At 39.7% G+C, this 18,672-nt stretch overlaps 2 protein-coding genes across 7 annotated transcripts in view; both read left to right on the top strand.

The window, feature by feature from the left end:
• Window positions 1-1,819, top strand: part of Leo1 (LEO1 component of Paf1/RNA polymerase II complex) — a 31,184-nt gene extending 29,365 nt beyond the window's left edge. Inside the window, exon 12 of one of the 2 annotated variants that reach the window (XM_005316581.4) lies at window positions 1,577-1,819. In XM_005316581.4, coding sequence (XP_005316638.1) covers window positions 1,577-1,681 — 105 coding nt within the window. In that variant the 3' untranslated portion in view covers window positions 1,682-1,819. The remainder of the gene's footprint in view (window positions 1-1,576) is intronic. The other variant, XM_021726783.3, reaches the window with a different exon arrangement.
• A 125-nt stretch (window positions 1,820-1,944) lies between these two features.
• The window catches only part of LOC110598200 (RNA polymerase-associated protein LEO1), an 86,096-nt gene continuing 69,368 nt past the window's right edge, over window positions 1,945-18,672 (top strand). For 2 of the 5 annotated variants that reach the window (XR_013438781.1, XM_078049616.1), the window contains exons 1-6: window positions 9,914-12,070; window positions 12,636-12,781; window positions 13,479-13,563; window positions 15,004-15,098; window positions 15,939-16,073; window positions 17,489-17,621. Coding sequence is in view for 4 of the 5 variants with exons in the window: in XM_078049616.1 (XP_077905742.1) it covers window positions 11,918-12,070; window positions 12,636-12,781; window positions 13,479-13,563; window positions 15,004-15,098; window positions 15,939-16,073; window positions 17,489-17,621 (747 nt within the window). In the remaining variant the exon portion in view is untranslated. Of the gene's footprint in view, window positions 4,516-9,913; window positions 12,071-12,635; window positions 12,782-13,478; window positions 13,564-15,003; window positions 15,099-15,938; window positions 16,074-17,488; window positions 17,622-18,672 lie in introns of those variants that run through there. The other 3 variants (XM_078049618.1, XM_078049617.1, XM_021726767.3) reach the window with 3 other exon arrangements.

Genomic DNA, 18,672 nt, shown 5'->3' on the forward strand with positions numbered 1-18,672 from the left:
GGAACTCGGTTTATTCCTAGTATTCTCAGAAATGAGATTTTTCTTTGCTTAAAAAAAGACCTTCTGGGCTAGGCAGTTGCAAAATGCCTAACTCAAAAATGCCTCATGCAAATGGACCTCTACCTTCACCACCCAAATATTCTCTTGGTCTTCTTTCTTCCCTTCTCTAAATACAAAGACTTTACTTCTGCCTGGACCTCCCAACCTCTGCTACTGCCTCTTCATATTATTCCAATTCATGTTCTGGGCATGGGCAACAATGGAAGACAATTGCTGTTGGGGTCACTGTACTATTGCACACTGGGATGAAAGTAGACTCCTTACTGTAGGCTCATAACTTTCTTTTTGAGCCCACCTGTGGTACCCTAGGTCTGTGGGAATGCATTTGTGTTAACAAGGCAGGAAACAAGTGTGAGATGCTATCTCGTCCCTCAGAGGGCCAGCCGCTGGGACCATCAGAAAAAAAGTGGGTGCACCAGATTACATCGTACATGTAGAAGCACTCTGTGGTCACAGCAAAATGTCAGGCCTTCCCCAACCTTAACCTTCAAACCATTTGTTGATCCATTTAATTTTTGACGAGGAGGATAGTGTCATGTTAGTATCAACTCCTGTAATGAGTATTTGATATTTAAATGATGATATGTTCAAATTCTATTTGTAAAAATTGTTTTATAAACAATTCTCTGAATTCTTTCTGTTAGGACATTGTACAGAATTATTTTAAACAGAGGAAATGTGCATATAGAAGACATTTAATTTCTTCAAGAAATTTTAATTGTTCTTTTTAGTTATACTTGACAGTAGAAGGCATTTTGACATCTTCAAATATTTTCTTAAAGACCTTTATATTTTTAATATATCCAAACCAAGAAATTATTATTTTAAAAATTAAGAGTGTTTAAAATAATGAGTTTTAGATAAGGAAAAAAAAAAAAGCTAAATGCTGAAGAAGCGGAGAAAAAATTTTGACTGATTACCTGATAAGGGTGAATATATTTTAGGACAAGAAATGGTCGTACAGGCAAAACTTCCTTGGGAGAGTCCTGATCCTTCCCAGGACAGACTCTGTTGTGCACTGATTTCTCTGTAAGAGATAAACTTTGGTTGCATAGCTCTCTCCTAATATCTGCAGGGGCATGAGTTGAATTTTATAGTTTGTAATGAGTCTTGCAGAGTTGTCATTTTACAATGCCTCTAATAGATTTGAAAACTGGCCATCACCTTGACTAGTGGTTTCATTCATCTTTTGAATATTTTTACTGTAAGTTACTTTGAGCAGGGTATGGTAGCACACACCTGCAATCACAGCTGTTTAGGAGGATGATGCAGGAGGATTGCAAGTTTGAGGCCAGCTTTAGCAACTTCGAGATGCTGTTTGAAAATTTTTTTAAAAAGAGCTGGGGGTATAGCTCAATGCAAAGTGCCCCGAGGTTCAATCCCTAGCACCAGGAAAACAAACAAAAAGTTACTTTGAGTTATCAGAGGGACATTCAGCTCAGAGCTACTTTTGATAAACCTTTCCTAGAAATGTTCTCTGTTGAATTTTAGATTTTTAAAAATTTTATCTATTTAGGAGGGTGAACCTTCTGGAAAGAGAAAAGCAGAAGATGATGATAAAGCAAATAAAAAGCATAAGAAGTATGTGATCAGTGATGAAGAAGAAGATGATGATGATTAAAGTACAAAATGTGAAAACTTTTATATATTTTATTGTATAGTTTGTTTTATAAATATGATGTAAACATGAGTTATTTTGATTGAAACGAATTGATTTGCCTTTGTGTAATTTTAATTGTAATAAAAAAATTAAAAGCAAGTGACTATGTTTAAGAAATCTGCTTTTCCTAAAGCAAGCTGACTTTGTTAATATTTCCACTGAGTTGGGTTTTCGTGAATTCCTGCTCCCCTACTCCACTTCCTCTCATCCCCACAAAGAGGTCTGCTGGCCAGGAACAAGACTAGGGTGAGGGGGAGTGAGGCCCTCTCTTCAGATGCAGTATTTAAAGGAGTATGAAAATAACCTCAAGAATCATGTCTATTTCCTCAGACTGCCCTACAAAAGTACCACAGTAGGGTGGTTTAAAACAACAGAAATTTATTCTCTTACAGTTCTGGAGACAGGAAGTTTGAAATCAAGATGTTTGCAGAGCAGTGCTGTCTTCCAGGAAGGATTCTCCTTTCCCTCTTCCCAGGTTCTGGTGTTTCCTGGCAGTCCTTGGCATGGGGTAGCATAATTCAAATCTTTGCCTCTGTCTTTACATGGCCTTCTTTCTTGTGTGTTCTTGAGTCTCTAGATGTCCCTCTTTTTATAAGAAAAGCAGTCATTGGATTTAGGGCCAACTTTAATCCAATGTGACCTCATCTTAACTAGTTACATCTGCAAAAACCTTATTTCCAAATAAAGTCACATTCTGAGGTTCTGGGTAGACAAATTTTAGGGGGCTTAAAATACTAGTCCTAGGTGGCACATGCCTGTAATCCCAGCAATTTGGGAGACAGAAGCAGGAGGATCCTGAGTTCAAAGCCAGCCTCAGCAATTTAGAGAGGCCCTAAGCAACTCAGCAAGGCCCTGTCTCTAAATAAAATACAAAAAAAGGGCTGGGGATGTAGCTCAGTGGTTAAGTATACCTGGGTTCAATTCCTGGGACCAAAATATAAAATCAAATACTAGTCACAATGAATACTAGTCAATGTCCTACAATAATCACATTAAGTAATGTTACATAAAAATCAAAATTAATGCAAAATACATGATGAACAAAGTTAAAATTTTAAAATGAGATTTAACAACTAGAATAGAGTGAGGCTAATTATAAGATTCATACAACTACAGGTTGAATTCTGTTTTGTTTTTGTTGTTATTTGTTTTTTAACAGTATTGGGGATGGAATCCAGGGCCTGCCTCATCCTAGACAAGTGCTTTACCACTGAGCTACATCCTCAACCCTTTTTAAAAATTAATTACATTAGTTTATTCATTTATTTGATACTGAAGATTGAACATAGGGGTACTTTAGTACTGAGTTATGTGCCCAGTCCTTTTTTATTTTTTTGAGACAGGGTCCTTTTTTCCCCTTATATATGACAGTAGAGTGTATTTTTGACATACATATGTGGAATTTAACTTCCCATTCTTGTGGTTGTGTGACAGGGTCTTGCCAAGTTACTGATGGTCTCCTTAAAGTGACCAAGACTGGCCTTGAACTTGCAATCTTCCTGCCTCAGCCTTCTAGTAGCCATACAGGTGTGTACCTTCATCCCTAGCTGGATTATTTTTAATTTTTTTTTTATTATGAAGTTCTTTAGACATGAATTTTGATTTAAAAAAAAAATTACTGCTTCTCAGAGACCATGGGTAGGGTGTGTAGCTCAGTGTGTGCTTAGCATGCCCAAAGCTCTGGGTTCTATTCCCAGCACTCAAAAAAAAAAAAAAAAGAGTAAAGAAAAAGAAAAAGTTTTTGCATTACAATATTATTTGAGTACAGAGATTTTGACACCCTTCTATTTGTGAGCAAGGTGAGTGTTGTATTGTTACATCCCTGTCCTGGCTAGGCTTTCTCAAGCAAGGTTGCTTTGCTTCAAAGGTGAGCGCCTGAAAGTACCAAGTGAAAATTGTATTACCTTGTTTTTGCATTCCGTTGTAATATAACCTAGTATGAAAAATCGTACAACCTCACTTCTGCTGCATTCTGTTAGGAGTAGCTCACGGTGGTCCCAGTATTCAAAGGGAGCAGATGTAAAGAAAAGTAACATCGAAAAAAGAGGGGAAAGTGCTGTGGATGTAGTGAAGTAGTAGAGCTCTTAGCATATGTGAGGTTCAGGCTCAGGGCTCATTTCTATCACTGCAAAAATGTTTTCCTAACAAAACTTTTAAGTGCTTTGCTGTTTCCTGGTTTATCAAATTGAAATGTCAATGCCTTTTTTTTTTTTTTATTTAACTTGGGATCCTCCTGCCTCAGCCTCCCAAGTTGCTGGGATTACAGGTATGTGCCATGGTGCCTGGCCAATACCTGGCTTTTAAAAGCCTTCATTCTACCTCCATTCTTTCCAAGGCAACATATTCTTGTTTGCTTTTTTTTTTTTTTTTAACTAACAGACATCAGGGCCTCATCACCTCAGCAACATTTCTGGGGACCTAATGGTATGGGGTGTGGTAAGCTCTTGTTTCTGTCTCTTCTTCAAACCCATCCCTCTATTTTCACATTGTGTTCAAGACTCTACAAACCCTATTTCAGCCTTGCCAGCTGTCACATTAGGGGGCGCTAAAGGAAGACTGGAAGCTTGAAAAGCAAAGAAAGGATTGCTCCTTCCTGTTTGTTCATGGAACTTTCTGGGGGCTTCCTGTTGGCTTGCAGTTTCTATAAGTGTCGCCCATCAACACTTGACCCCAGCAGAGGCAGTTCTTTTCTACAGCAGCTGAATCCAATTTGTGGTATACCAACACTTGGACAATCAGCCTCATTGTATTCCCTGAGAGACATCAATACTAGTTGGACAGCTGGTCTTCCACAGGTATGAGTTTCAACTCCAAGGGGCCCTTTCTGGAAGCATTTAAGTTTTTAATTTTTTTCCACATTTTTAAATTGGTGCAGTATAGTTGTACATAATGATGGGATTCATTATTATATATTGGTACATGCAGCATTTAAGTTTTAATAATTGCACCTCTCATATGTTCAAATATGGTTCTCTCAGCTCTAGGGGTGGAAGTTACTCTCTGTATTTACTACTACTCTGATCCCTACGAGTTCTTGTTTTAAATTTTTGGTAACCTAGTCAACAACTTCAATTACTATCTTTAAAAATATATTAAATTCTATCTGTATAGGCAACTAGTGTGTTTTCCCTTTACTTACTAGAAACCTGTCTGGGTGGTTCAGAAAACAAATTTTCAAAGATGAAATAGAATGGTGCAGGACTGAGCTCCCTACTCCCAGGAAATGGGATGCTGGAAATGCGTGGTGATGCATAAGATAATCATGAATAAGATTATCACAGCTGAGGGGTCAAGTGGTTGCTGTAGGTTAAAATTAAAAAAATAAAATCATATGGGAAAAGTGAGCTTTTATCACAACCCTAACACAGTCTTGTATCTTGTAGGGCTGAGTTATCTGAAAATCAAAAATAATATTTGTGTGGTTGTGGAATTATAAAATCAATTGAATTCGTAGCCTCTCCACCTCTCTCAAGTTAAGGCATTGACTGGGAAAGAAAATAGGAATGGGGATGTTATGGACAGAATGTTTATGTTCCTGGTAAATTTATGTTGAATCCCTAACCGCCCCCATGTGATGGCATTTGGGGACAGAGCCTTTGGGAGGTGATTGGTTTATGATGTTATGAGGACACAGCACCATAATGTAAGTTATGTACTTATTAGAAGAGGAAGAGACCAGAGCTTGCTCACTCTGCATGCTCACAAAGAACAGGTCATGAGAACTCAGAGCAAGAAGGTAGCTGCCGAGTATCTAAGAGAAGAGGCCTCAGAATGAAATCTATTTTCTGGCACCTTGATCTTGAACTTCCCAGACTGGTATTTTGTTATAGCAGCTTAGCTGACTAAGGGAATATCTAGTCTCAGATGAACTGAAAAACCTAATTTCTTAGTGACTCTGGGCCTCCCTTGCCTGTGAGACATAGCTTCCTTCCCTTTGTCTGAGGAAACTAGTCTTGCATGAAAATATTATAATAACATGTTGAGCAGTTTCCATTCTCAAGATTCACACAATTGAGTGCCATCTGACCTGCCTTTCTGTTAGTGAACCTGTCACTAGGATCTCATGCTCCAGCAAAGCAAGCACAAAGTGTGAAGAAGAAATAGCTCGCACACCAAAAGAATTACAAGATTTTGCTAATCAGTGTAGGCAGAAGCCTGGGAAGTATGTATGGAAATGGACTTTAAGAGGTAACAAACAACTTGAGCATGGCCAAATCTTTGAATATAAATAAATAATTTTGCAAGAATATATTCTGGAGTTACTGTGTTAGCATGTAGCTGGACATGGTGCTCTAGTTGAGTGGTTAACTAAAACTTAAACTCAGCAATGGCCTATATTTTGTGAAGTTGAGATGCCAAAACTTCCTCCAGTGTTGTGTGGAGGAGGATTAGGGAGATAGGAGTGTTAGAGTCAACTTATCTTGTGTGACCTTCATACTACCCCATCTCTCCCCAGTTTCATTCCCTGAGAGGGCCAAGAGATACTCCCTTCATGAGGATGCCAAGCAAGGTCTGTATAATAGGAAGACTAGAGCTCAAGGCCAAGATCATAATGAGTTGCCACACCGGAGAATCACCCTGTCTCTTCAAGTTTCAGATATGCAATATGTTTCCAGACCCGGAATCTCCTATTGAATCCTTCCCTTGAAGAAGGATTCTGAAGCATCACCACAAGTATAAATTATGAATCTTCCTACAAGCAATCCCCCAAGGGAAACTGTAGTCATATACAAGGATGACTGCAATGGGGAAGGAAATACGAGGATTCCTGAATACTGACTCTCAGTTGTTGAATCTAAATGCTGCTGTGGCCTACCTAGCCAATAGGGGTGCTTAGAGTGCTCAAGTAATAGATTGAGTTTTAGCTCAAGTTCAACTCACAGTATGCTCAGCACATTTGTGAACACTGTGGTTATTTCTTCCAGTTCTTACAATTAGAGTTGACATATTTTGTCACTGAGAGATTCCCCATGTTGTCTTTCTGAGTCATGTAATAACCATCATTATGACAGGAAGGACCGAGCAGAAGCCCCCAGAACTTCTTTTGCTTACCAAGATAATAAACCAAAACCACTGCATGACTAAGGGGAATTGTGGAGAGGAAAGACACCATCAAAGATTCGGATGAAGTAGAGGTGATGATACCACTCACCCCCATTTAACTCTCGAGTTTGACCTGTGAAGGCAACAAGTTGATCTTAGAAATGAAGGGTCATCTTAAACCTAATCAGAGCATGACTCCAATAACAGCTGCCATTTCCTATGAGCATGTGTTAGCAGGAGCAGCTCTACAGCTGCCGATACCTGGTCTGTAGCTATTGGCAACAAACATTTTTATTCTCTCCATATCAGTTTGTAAGAACAAACTGAAAGAGTTTGCTTTTACTTGTCACACCAATGGCACAACTTTACATCCTTGTCTGAGTCCAAGGAGACCTTGATCATCTTGACAGTCCATGAATCTCACTGGCCCTCTTCACTGATATGCTGAGTGAATCTGATGAACAGGAAACAGCAAATACTTTAGATGCCTTATTAATGAGCATATGAATCAGAGGGTGGGAAAGAATCACCATCAAATTTCAGGGCCTCATCACCTCAGCAACATTTCTGGAGAGCTAATGGTATGGGGTGTGTATGGATAATTGCCTCCAAAGAACAGTGGTGCTTGGCGCATGCCTGTAATCCCAGCAGCTTGGGAGGCTGAGGTAGGAGGATCACAAGTTCAAAGTCAGCCTCAGCAACTTGGCAAAGCCCTAAGCAACTCAGTGAGACCCTGTCTCTAAATAAAATATTAAAAAGGGTTAGGAATATGACTCGGTGGTTAAGCACCCCTGGGTTCAATCTCTGCTACCCAAATAAAACAAAACTGTAGACCCTTTTGGATTTGGGAGCTAATGTACACACACTTCAATTGTTACTTTGTTTGACTCTTTTGCCAAGTAAGCCATAGATGCTTCCTGTTTTGAGTAAGGACAACAAGAAGGGAATGTTTGGCAGTCAGTCCAGTCTGCAGGGCAAGTTGTTCTTCCAATGACACCTGATAACCCAGCAGATCCAATGATGCTTGATATTTCTGCAGCAAGTACCACCGCTGTGTGAACCCTCTAGCCAATATCACTAAAGAATTGAGCACCAGCTTCTAGGGGGTGGGACCATATTCACACCCTATTTTGTAGATGACCTTGCTTAAGAAACACCTGCTGGTTTGCTTCTAAACACTCATTTGCAGGCATCAAGAAACCACACAGGAATAAAAGAAAAGAAAAACCATACAGGCTGAGCTTCTTATTGTGAACCTATGTCCAAAACTGTAAGCTGGGTGTATGTAATAGCAATCTGTCAGCTGGTCCAATGAGGTCCAGAGGGTATGAGCAAGTTTCTTGTGGGTTCTCAATACTGACACCTGTGGAATTGCCTCTTCAGTCTCCTCTAAAAGCAAGAATTCTTGGCTCCATTTACCCTCAATATATGTATTCATTTGTTTGGTCCTCCTAAATGCAAATACTAAAATGACCATGGATATTTACTAGGTTCTGGGTGTATTCACACACAGCGGCCACACAAAGCAAATTTCCATTAGCTTTGTAGATCAAAAAGCTCTACTCATACTGAGAATGTAAAAGATTGCAGTACTTGTAGTTCAAGATCGGGGCAGTAACTGTGCCGACAGCTAATGAAAACATCCAAGAAACTGAAATGGAGTAGAATGACATACTATATACACTCAGGCGTTCTGAGCCAAATGACTTGAACATTTTGCAAAAACATGGGTAAATACATACCCAACTGGCTTCTGTGCTATGCATTTCATCAGGAAGCCCTATCAGCATTAGTTAGCAGATGTCTCTGTTAGGGAGCCACAATCACAATTAAAGCTACTATCCATCCTACTTTGTGACAAGTTGGGGAATTAAACAAGAAAAAGAGCATAACTCCATTGCAAAAGATGACTTTCTTCAACTTATAACATGGTATATGGCTGAGGATGGTGGCCCATGCCTGTAGTTCCAGTTACTCAGGAGGCTGAGGCAGGGAGGGTTCCAAGTTTAAGGCCAGCCTCAGCATTTTAAGGATACCCTCAGTAACTCAGGAAGACCCTATTTCAAAGTAAAAAAAAGGGTTGGGGGTGTAGCTTAGTGGTAAAGCACCTTTGGGTTCAACTCCCAGTACCAAAAAACAAAATAAAAAAATGATATAAATTATACATCTAGCTGTATACAACTACTAGTCTATCAAGTCATTGACTTATACACATTAATTAGAACAGTAGCCCTAAGCAATGGCAGCTTTCTGTGTTCTAGAAAGGCATGCATTTTGGCTCTCTGTCCTGATTCCACATGACACATTTCTGTGCATCGTTTTTTAAAAGCCAATAATTTGGGAAAGGTTTGTAACATTTTTACAGAAGTGTTACAGTTTTTGAAGGTGAAATACTACTAAATTTCTTTAAAGGTAGAGTGCTCGCCTAGCATGTGCAGGGCCCTGGGTTCGATCCTCAGCACTTGGGAGGCTGAGGCAGAAGGATCCATGAGTCCAGAAGACCAACCTGGACAGCATATCAAGATCCTTTCTCAAAATATAAAAAATGACATAATGATCCCAAAAAACCAACTTTGGGTTTCATAGATTTTTTTCCCCCTATTTTCAATTACGTTGATTCTTTTTCCTCTTTTTACTTGCTTTGAAATTTGTTTTGTTTTGTTTTGTTTTTGTTTTTGGTGGTACTGGAGATTTAACCTAGGGACACTGTACCACTGAGCTACATTCCCAGTCCTTTTTTATTTTGAGACAGTGTCTTGATAAAATTTCTGAGACTGGCCTTAAACTTGAGATCCTCCTGCTTCAGCCTCCCAAGTCACTAGGGATTATAGGTGTGCACCATCACACTCTTTTTCTATTTTCTCAAGGTAGAAGCGGTTGGTTTTTGATTCAGGATCATTTTTGTGTTCCAAAAGAATTTTTATTACTATAAGCTTCCCTCTAAGTATTTATATAGCTGCATCTCACACATTTTAATGTTATAGTTTTGTTTTTATTCAGTTACAAAATATTTCCTAATTTTCCTTGAAGCATCCTCTTTGACTCATGGACTATTTTGAAAGTATTAATTTCCAAATATTTGGAGATTTTCCAGTTATCTTTGTGATATTGATTGCATTGTGATCAGAGACCATATTTTGCATGGCTTTAAATTTTTAAATTTGTTAAGTATTGTTTTATAATTAGGATGTTTCAAACTTGACACTTGCTTTTACTTTACTTACAAGTTGTTAAGTGAGCCTGTTACTATTTCATGTTGCTGGCATTTGTATTCATATGTAATTTCCCATAAATATCATGCAGCTTATGTCAGTAACTGCAAGTAACACTACCTGTCCATAGGTGAAGTGGGCATTTAGAGGGGGTCCTAGAGAGGTAAGGACAGGGCTTAAGAACCTGCTGTTTCTGGGCCATAATTCTGTGTGTAGACTTTGGAGTCAGGAGATCTCTTTGTTCCTTCACTTTGGACAAGTTAATAAGCATTTGAATTCTTTGTCTGTCAAAGGAAGAATAAAGTACTCCACAGGAATACTTCATGTAGGCCAACCATGAGATTAAGGGAAATTCTTCAGACCCTTATTCATATTAAAGACATACCTTTTTGAAGAAAAATATGAGGACAGAGGGCTGAGTGTGGCACTAGGAATACTGAAGGACCTGGGACCACACAAATATTCATGAACTGTGAAAAGTTAAATTTATCTAGCTGATCAGTTTTATGGGGTTGAGAATTCAAAACAAAGTTGAATTCTTTGAACAGTTGTTACTGGCAGTGGTCATTTATTTTGGGTTGAACAATAATGACCTTTAAAATTTATTGAGGTTTAGCTTCCTTTCTCCCTGCTAGCTTCTTCCTGCATCATTGCCACAGTCCTTTAGAGTATTCTGTTTTGTATGGTTTATTTTTGCCTACACATGGCTGATTTTGTTTTTGTTTTTGCAGTACTGGGGATTGAACCCAGGGCCTTGCACACACATTCTTGACAAGTATTCTAACTGAACTACATCCTAAGGGCCCCCTCCTTTTTTTTTCTTTTCTTTTCTTTTTTTTTTAAACTTTGAAGCAAGGTCTCACTAAATTACTGAGGCTAGCCTTGAATATGTGATCCTCCTCCTGTCTCAGCCTCCTAAATTGCTGGGATTATAGGTGTATGCCACCATTTCCAATGGAATACTCCCCCCATCCCACTTTTTGTAGTACTGGGAATCGAGCCCAGGACCCTGCACATACATGCTAGGTAGGTATTCTACCACTGAGCTACACTCCCAGCATTTTTTTTTTTTTTCATTTTCCTAAGACAGAATTTCACTAAGTTGCCCAGGCTGGCCTTGAATATGTGATCCTTCTGCCTCAGCCTCCCAAGTAGCTGGGATTAAAAAGGTGTATACCACCATGCATGGTTCTAGCTGATATTCTCGTTTGAAGGAAGGGATGTGGGGGCCAATGTAGCTCTAGTGTTTTAAGAAGAGGACAGAACTGTGTGGAGAACTCAAGCCTCTACTTGAGTATCCTGACGGTAGGAGGTCACTGGGACCCCAGAGTACAAAGTGAATGGGAAACAGGGATGCAGAGAACAAAGGGAGAGGGTGCCTTCTATTGCTCTAACAAATTTCTCCAACAGCCAGCAGCTTAAAACAATGCACATTTCCTATCTCACACAGTTTCTGAGGGTCGGAAATTCAGGAGAGCTTAGGGTCACACAGGCTGTACTGCAGTATCTAGTCTTGGAACTGAAGGCTGTTTCCAAGACAGCTCATGTGGCTCTTTGCAGAGGCCTGTTTCCTCACTGCTTGGGCTTTCCCACCAGCAGTTCGAGTGTTGCAGCTGCTTCCCCCAGAGTGAGACCCAAGAGAGAAAGAGCAACACAGAAAAGCCAGTGTTATTCGTAGCCTGACCTAGAAGTGAGGTTGTACTCCCTTGACCACATAGAACAATCTTGAGACCATGTTGGAGGCGACCACACAAAAGCATGGAAACCAGAGGTGGGAATCTCTGGGAGCCATCTTGAAAGCTGGCAGTCACAGCGACTTTGCCTTTGGCCAACTGACTTTGCCTTCTTCCATCTCCAAGGCACAAATCAGGCTTCTGGGCCAGGCTTGGAGAGCCAGTGTGAGGCTGGTTTAGTGGAGAGTTGGTTGGTGAATATTGGGAGCATGTTGAAGAACTTTAATCAGACCAATATATATTGTGCATTTCCCCCCAACATTGAACATTATAGTGGGACCATGGATCTGTTTGGAGATATAGATGACATTTCTTCAGAGAGTGAGGAGGACAATCTACTACCCATTCCAAGACAGCCTGTTGTAAGTACCATCATCTCAATTGATCTCATTATGTGAAGATAAGAAAAAGGTTCAGAGGCTGAGGGTCTGTTTCTCTGATGTTGAGAGAGGACAAGGATAACTAAACACCTGGTGAATGGGGGTATTCTTAGCTGTACTGGGAATGTGGGATATTAGAAGTCACAGCAGGAACTGCTCAGACAAAGCCGATACCAACTTCGGGGCGGGACCAGGAGGACTCATAACCTGGGCTATGTTGGTATTTTCTGATTTTAGCAGTAAGTATTGATGGGTTGAATAATTTCACACTTCTTTCTCTGGCTATCTTATGAAAAATAGAAACATCAATAAAATAAATATTTTTTCTAGTAACCCAGGCTAACAGACCTCGTTCCCATATTATTTTTGTTGGCTGGTTTTAAGTGTGGAAGGTGAAGTTCTAGGAGAGGCTTGGAGAAATTGCTATTTTATCCCTAAAGCAGTGCCTGAATTTACCTCCTTTCAAACCTTCGTCTGCCTGGTGCAGAGTAAAGCTAGTGCATTTTGAATGTCTCCTCACGCTCTTACCTTCTGATTCCTCTCTTAGGATGAACACAGAGTACCTCAGGACCAGCAGGAAGAAGAGCCTGTTTCTGAAACCAGAATAGAAATAAAAATTCCCAGTATCAACTCTGACTTAGGAAATGAATTATATTTTGTTAAACTACCCAAGTTTCTCAGTATAGAATCCAAGTAAGAGAACTGATTAAAAATTTCAAGATACTGACTAAAACTTTGAAGAACAAAAATATTTTTCTTATTTATCATGAGTTGACTAATCATAAAGATATTTCTCCTGTAACTTAAAAAAATGAATTTAGGATATACTAAGGTAGAAAAATGAAGAATTATTGGTAAGAGCTTTAATATTAATAATCTTTCTAGCATTTTGGTACTTAAAACAGACATCATGACTGATGGAGGCATTTTTCACTAGTGTAAAGCTGAATAATTGGAAAATGAGTGAGGAAGATGAGACAAACCACAAATGTTCAGTGCAGAGATCATTGTGAATCTAGAAAAAATTATTTTGACAACAAAATAATGTCAATGGGTAGTACCTATGTGGCACATGGGTATAAGCTCTTGTGATTAAGCATGACCTGTTCTTAAAAAAATATATGAAATGCTAGATCATGTTTTGCTTATACTTTGCAAGACATATTCCTCCAAAGAAGACTTTGAATTGTTAGTCACATTTGGATTTTATTTCAGACAATATGTTTTATAAATTTCAAGAAAGTACCATAATTTGCATACTTCCTTAAAGGCTTACATGAAGTTGCTCACTATGATTTTAAGAAACATTGGTGCATATTAGAAAGATGAGTAATAGTGTCAATAATATTCATTATTAACTATGACTAATATGACATTAAAAAAATTTTAGACCTTTCGATCCTCAGTTTTATGAAGATGAATTTGAAGATGAGAAAGTGCTTTATGAGGAAGATAGAACCAGGTTAAAATTAAAGGTATTACCTCCTGCTCTATTCCTTTTTGTTTTTCTTTTTGTTTGTTTCTTTAAAAAAAAAATTTTTTAGTTATAGTTGGACACAATACCTTTATATTATTTATTTATTTTTTCATGTGGTGCTGAGGATCCAATCCAGCGCCTCGCACCTGCTAGGTGAGCGCTCGACAGCTGAGCCACAACCCCAGCCCTGTTTGCTTTTTTAATGAGATGGGGTCTCGCTGTATTGTCCAGACTGTCCTTAAACTCCTGGGCTCAAGGATCGTCCTGCTTCAGCCTCCTGAGTAGCTGGAACCACAAACACTCACCACTCTGCCTGGCCTAGTTTTTTCTTTTGTAAAGTACAGGAATGATAACTCAAGACTCGAGTTTATGAAAATCTTTCATGTTACCTGTTATCAATAAATAATTGTTTAGAACAAAGAAGTAAATGACTTTTCAAAGTATTTTTAGGGGAGAAGGGACATCATACTCTCTCTTTTTTTAACTTCCTGTAGGTTTGTCACTTTTCTTTTTTTGCAATTTCAAATTTTTTGATAGAAGTAGGGATAAAAATTGTTGCAAACTGTTTCTTCCTTCAGGATTATGTAGTGAGGTATACAGAACTGCCTCCACATTTTCTGGTGGGTAGATGCTAGCAACATTCCACAATAGAAAAGTCTTAGACTCTATGGATATTCAAATTATGCACAAAAATAAACCTTGCCATTAGCTTGTTCTTCTTTAGAAGGCCTGGGCTGGCGGGCACTACCTGTCAGGCTCCACAGTATGTTTTGCCTTCCTTAATCAGCATCCGCTGAGCTCCTATCAGGGGCCCCAGTGGTAGCACGGGACATGGTCAATTTTTACTCTACTTTTATGACTTGGAGTTTCCCACTATGTGGGGAAATTTGGCCTCAAAAACATGGCAGAGCACAAGTCTTGGGTTTTAATTTTTTGTTAATTAGTTAGTTGTTTATTCTTTTTTAAAAATTTAATTTCATGCACAGAGTTCCTCTGTTTCATTAAGCTAAAGGACGCTTATTAAACCCTTCTTTCCTGGACTCTGTAAAGACAAAGGTCTCAAATTCTTTTTTTTTTTTCTACTGAGGATGGAACCCACAGCTTCATGCATGCTAGGCAAGCGCTCTACCACTGAATACACCCCCAGCCCAGAGGTCTCAGTTTGAACTGCCCACTATATGTGGACCAAAGCCTCAGCCTGCATCATGCTGTGCTTCTGCTTCTACTGCTGTGAATTGAATCTCAGAGAAGTTTTTTTAAGCAAAATGTCTGTTTAGTTCAACCAATAACTCTAGGTATTTGCAGCAGATGGGTTTCAGTGTTTAGTAAGCTTATTCCATCATTACCTATCAATTCTTGGCATATGATTATAGATCACTTGAGGAAAAAAGAAGATGTATTTAAATTGGTTTTCTAATATCTTTGTGTTTTGAATCAGGTAGAAAATACTATACGATGGAGGATTCGCCGAGATGAAGAAGGAAAGAAAGTTAAAGAAAGCAATGCCCGGATAGTCAAGTGGTCAGATGGGAGGTAAGTGCAATATGCCCCAAGAATGTTGAAATACTCCAGGAAGGCCTGGATGAGTAGGACTTTATTTGGGTGTTATTTTCATTAAAGAATTGACAAACGGTAGACCCCTGGCTTTACCTAGAAAAATTGAGAGAAGCAAAGTCGAGGTCATTCTAACCCTGCTTGTGGGAGACCTTGGACATGGACCCAAGTTGTGTTCGAATCCCTTATATCTGCCTTGTTCATGTGAAAGACTAAGGCCAGTTCTCATGTGTGAGATTCCAGATATTTTAATTCATATATATTTTTTTCTTTTTAAAAAATTAATTTATTTATTCATTTTAATTAGGTATACATGACAGCAGAATGCATTTTGATTCATTGTACACAATTTCAGCACAACTTTTCATTTATCTGGTTGTATACAATGTAGCATCACACCATATTTGTAGTCATACATGTACTTAGGGTAATGATGTCCATATCATTCCACCATCTTTCCTTCCCTCTTTCCCCCACCTCACTGCTCCTTGCCCTTTGCCCCATCAAAATTCCTCAATTTTTTTCATGCTCCACCCCTTAATTAATATTTTTGAAAAATGATTTCTGTTGGCTAATGAAGTGGTAGCAATTGGGGAAATTACAAAGAATTATATTTCAAGTTGAAAGGAGGATAGATTTGACCACATTTTACTTTGAAGGGAAGTAGGTTATTGACAGTAGCTTTTCTTCCTTATGAATTCAATATGAAGACAGGATTCTACAGTTCTTCATTTTTTAAGTGAAGCTAACAGGGTAGAATGGATGCTGTAGGGCTCACTAAATATCCATCTTAATAGCTGAATGGCTTTTCCTTTCCAGCATGTCTCTGCATTTAGGCAACGAAGTGTTTGATGTCTACAAAGCCCCACTGCAGGGCAATCACAACCACCTATTTATAAGGGAAGACACTGGTCTACTGGGACAAGCCATCTTTAAATCCAGACTTACCTTTAGGTAATTGTTCCTATCTGCACATTGTCACTTGTGGTTAAAGAGTAACAAAATGGAGATGTTGTTCCTGATTCTTCCAACTGACCTAATTCCATAGTGCAGCTCACCAAGGACTGGGGACTGATTCTCAAGTTAACTGTGAATTTCTGTTTTGGACGCCACTTCTCTGGGAGCTAGCTCATGCCATCAAAACTCACAGGAGACTGATGTATAACCTAGGAGACAGGTATATATACTCACATTGGTCAGCGCACCTGGTAACAGTCTTAACAATGCATCTGTGTGGCCTTTCCCTTTAGTGAAATTGACCTGGAAGCTAAGTGTCATCAGAATGGGGCCAGTGTGTAGATGCAACTGGCATGACCGGCTATGCCCAAGCAATGTGTAGATCAGCTGAGCTCATTGCCATGGGTGGTGCTGTGGCGCCTTCTAGACACCCTCCCTCTGAAAGACACACTGCTGAGATTAGGATTGACTTTCCTCCAGAGTTATGGGCACAGGTTCTGTTTGGGATCATGAAGATCTTCTAAAATCAGATTGCAGTAATTTTTGCATAACTTTGCAAAAAAAAAATCATTTAATTCTATACTTAAAAAGAGTGAATGTTATGGTATATTATTATACCCAGAGAATTTGTTGGTGTTTATATAAACATTGTGAGGGACAGCTCTGAGATTGTGTAGTCTTGAGGAGGGGTCTCAAACTCACTAACTTCCAGTTCCCTCTGCTATAACATGAAGATAATGTCTACCTCTCGGAGATGTTGTTAATTAAGTTGAAGACTATATAAAACTTCCTGCAGAAACCTGGCACAATAAATGGTGCTCCTTTTAAGGATGTCTCCTAGAATGGCATCCCAAAGATACGTAGTACTTATTCTGCCTGTTCTGCACCATGCTCCGTGCTGCCCTGTGCTGCCCCATACTGCCCCGTGTTCCACAGTGGGATATCTGCCCAACACAACTTTGTTTCTTACATTTCTCTGTAGCCATGCCTTCTTTGGAGACCCTTTCCTAAAGCTCATCCTTCCTTTGCTCTTTGACCTTCCTCCCAGTTTTATCCAGGTGGAGGGACTCACTTTCAGTTCTCCAATTGTACTTTCTGCATTTGTGCCACCCTTTAAGAACTAAGATCTCATATTACTTCTCTCCTATGTGTGTGTTCTTTATAAAAGCCCTTGACCTTACCACCTGCCTTCCCTCCTTTCCACTCCACTTCTATTTACACAGATTTCCCCAGGAGGAGGGGCAGCGGGGGATGGGGAGCTTCTCAGCCAGAGAATGGGAAACTGTGGTTCTGCCTCCTTGCTCTGCCCAGTGTGAGGCTGTCACTGTCTCCAGGTTATGTGGCTGTTAGTATGCTTGCCCCAAATGTTCTTGCTAAAGAGTGAGACATTGTTGTTGTTCATTTCCTGGCAGACCTCACTCTACAGATAGTGCCACACATAGAAAGATGACCCTGCCACTCCTGGATAGAAGTTCAAAGACACAGATTAGAATCTTGCCAATAGCTGGTCATGATCCTGAATGCCAACGCACAGAAATGATTAAGGTATGTTCTCTAGGTTTTATCCTAGATTTTTTTTTGTGTGTATTAAGAGGTGTTATTTTCCAGAATATTAATTCACTTTTTTTTTTTTTGCTGCCACTATTATTTCATTTCTTGTAGTTACCAAAATCCAGCTTAACCTGCTAAGTTTGTAGTTAATCAGCCATAATAATGTCAATGGCTGATGGAAGCTTATAGCAAACAAGGGACTCAAACGCTGTCCCCATGATTTATAAGATTTCAGAGAAAAACTATTGATTTTTAGAACCCAACGTCTTTTTGACAGACATTACAAAACTGTATTAGAAAATAGGAAGGTCAAAAGAACATTCCAGACTTGCCTGACACTGGTCCAGCCTTTTGGCCAAAGTGCAGAATGCCAGGCAGCTGTAAGGCAAGGAAGGTTCTGCCTTGTAGCTTGGGGATCCCCTCACCCCGCCTATTGTCAGGTGCTGTGGGAAGCTCTCTGGGTTGAGGGTCAGGACAGGAATATCTAGACACTTTGGGAGTGGAACCTAGGAAGGTCCAGTGTGTGCAGCTCAGGGATGACAAAGACAGCCCCCACTCCCCTGGGAAGTCAATTCAGCTGTCCCGGGCATGGATTGGGTTTCTCAGGCTGTTGACTTTTCTGCATGGGCTGAGTGGCACTGTCCTGAGAGAACAGTGTAAGTTCTGAGACTACTCCTGTGCCAGATCTGAGTGGGCTGACTAGAGTGAGGGATCCTTCCCTCCTCTTCACCTTTGTATTGCCTTCATGATGTCAAACCAAACCAAACCATCCACTGTGTGTGGTAACAAAGGTGCAAAGAGAGGTGTCTGCACTCTGGAGATACAGGGCCTAGGTGCTGTCTTGGACTAGGCATTTACATGTTTCTTAGGGTAAAAGAGGATTCAAGTAGGCATGAAAGTAGCTTTTTTTTTTTTTTTTTTTTTTTGAGACAGGGTGTGACTGCTGCCCAGGCTGGCATAAACCTCTTGGCCTCAATTGATCCTCCCCCTTAGCCTCCTCAGTAGCTGAGATTAGAGGTGTACACCACCATGTCCAGCTAAAAGA

The sequence above is a fragment of the Ictidomys tridecemlineatus genome, chromosome 5, assembly GCF_052094955.1.
Source record: "Ictidomys tridecemlineatus isolate mIctTri1 chromosome 5, mIctTri1.hap1, whole genome shotgun sequence".
Taxonomy (NCBI): domain Eukaryota; kingdom Metazoa; phylum Chordata; class Mammalia; order Rodentia; family Sciuridae; genus Ictidomys; species Ictidomys tridecemlineatus.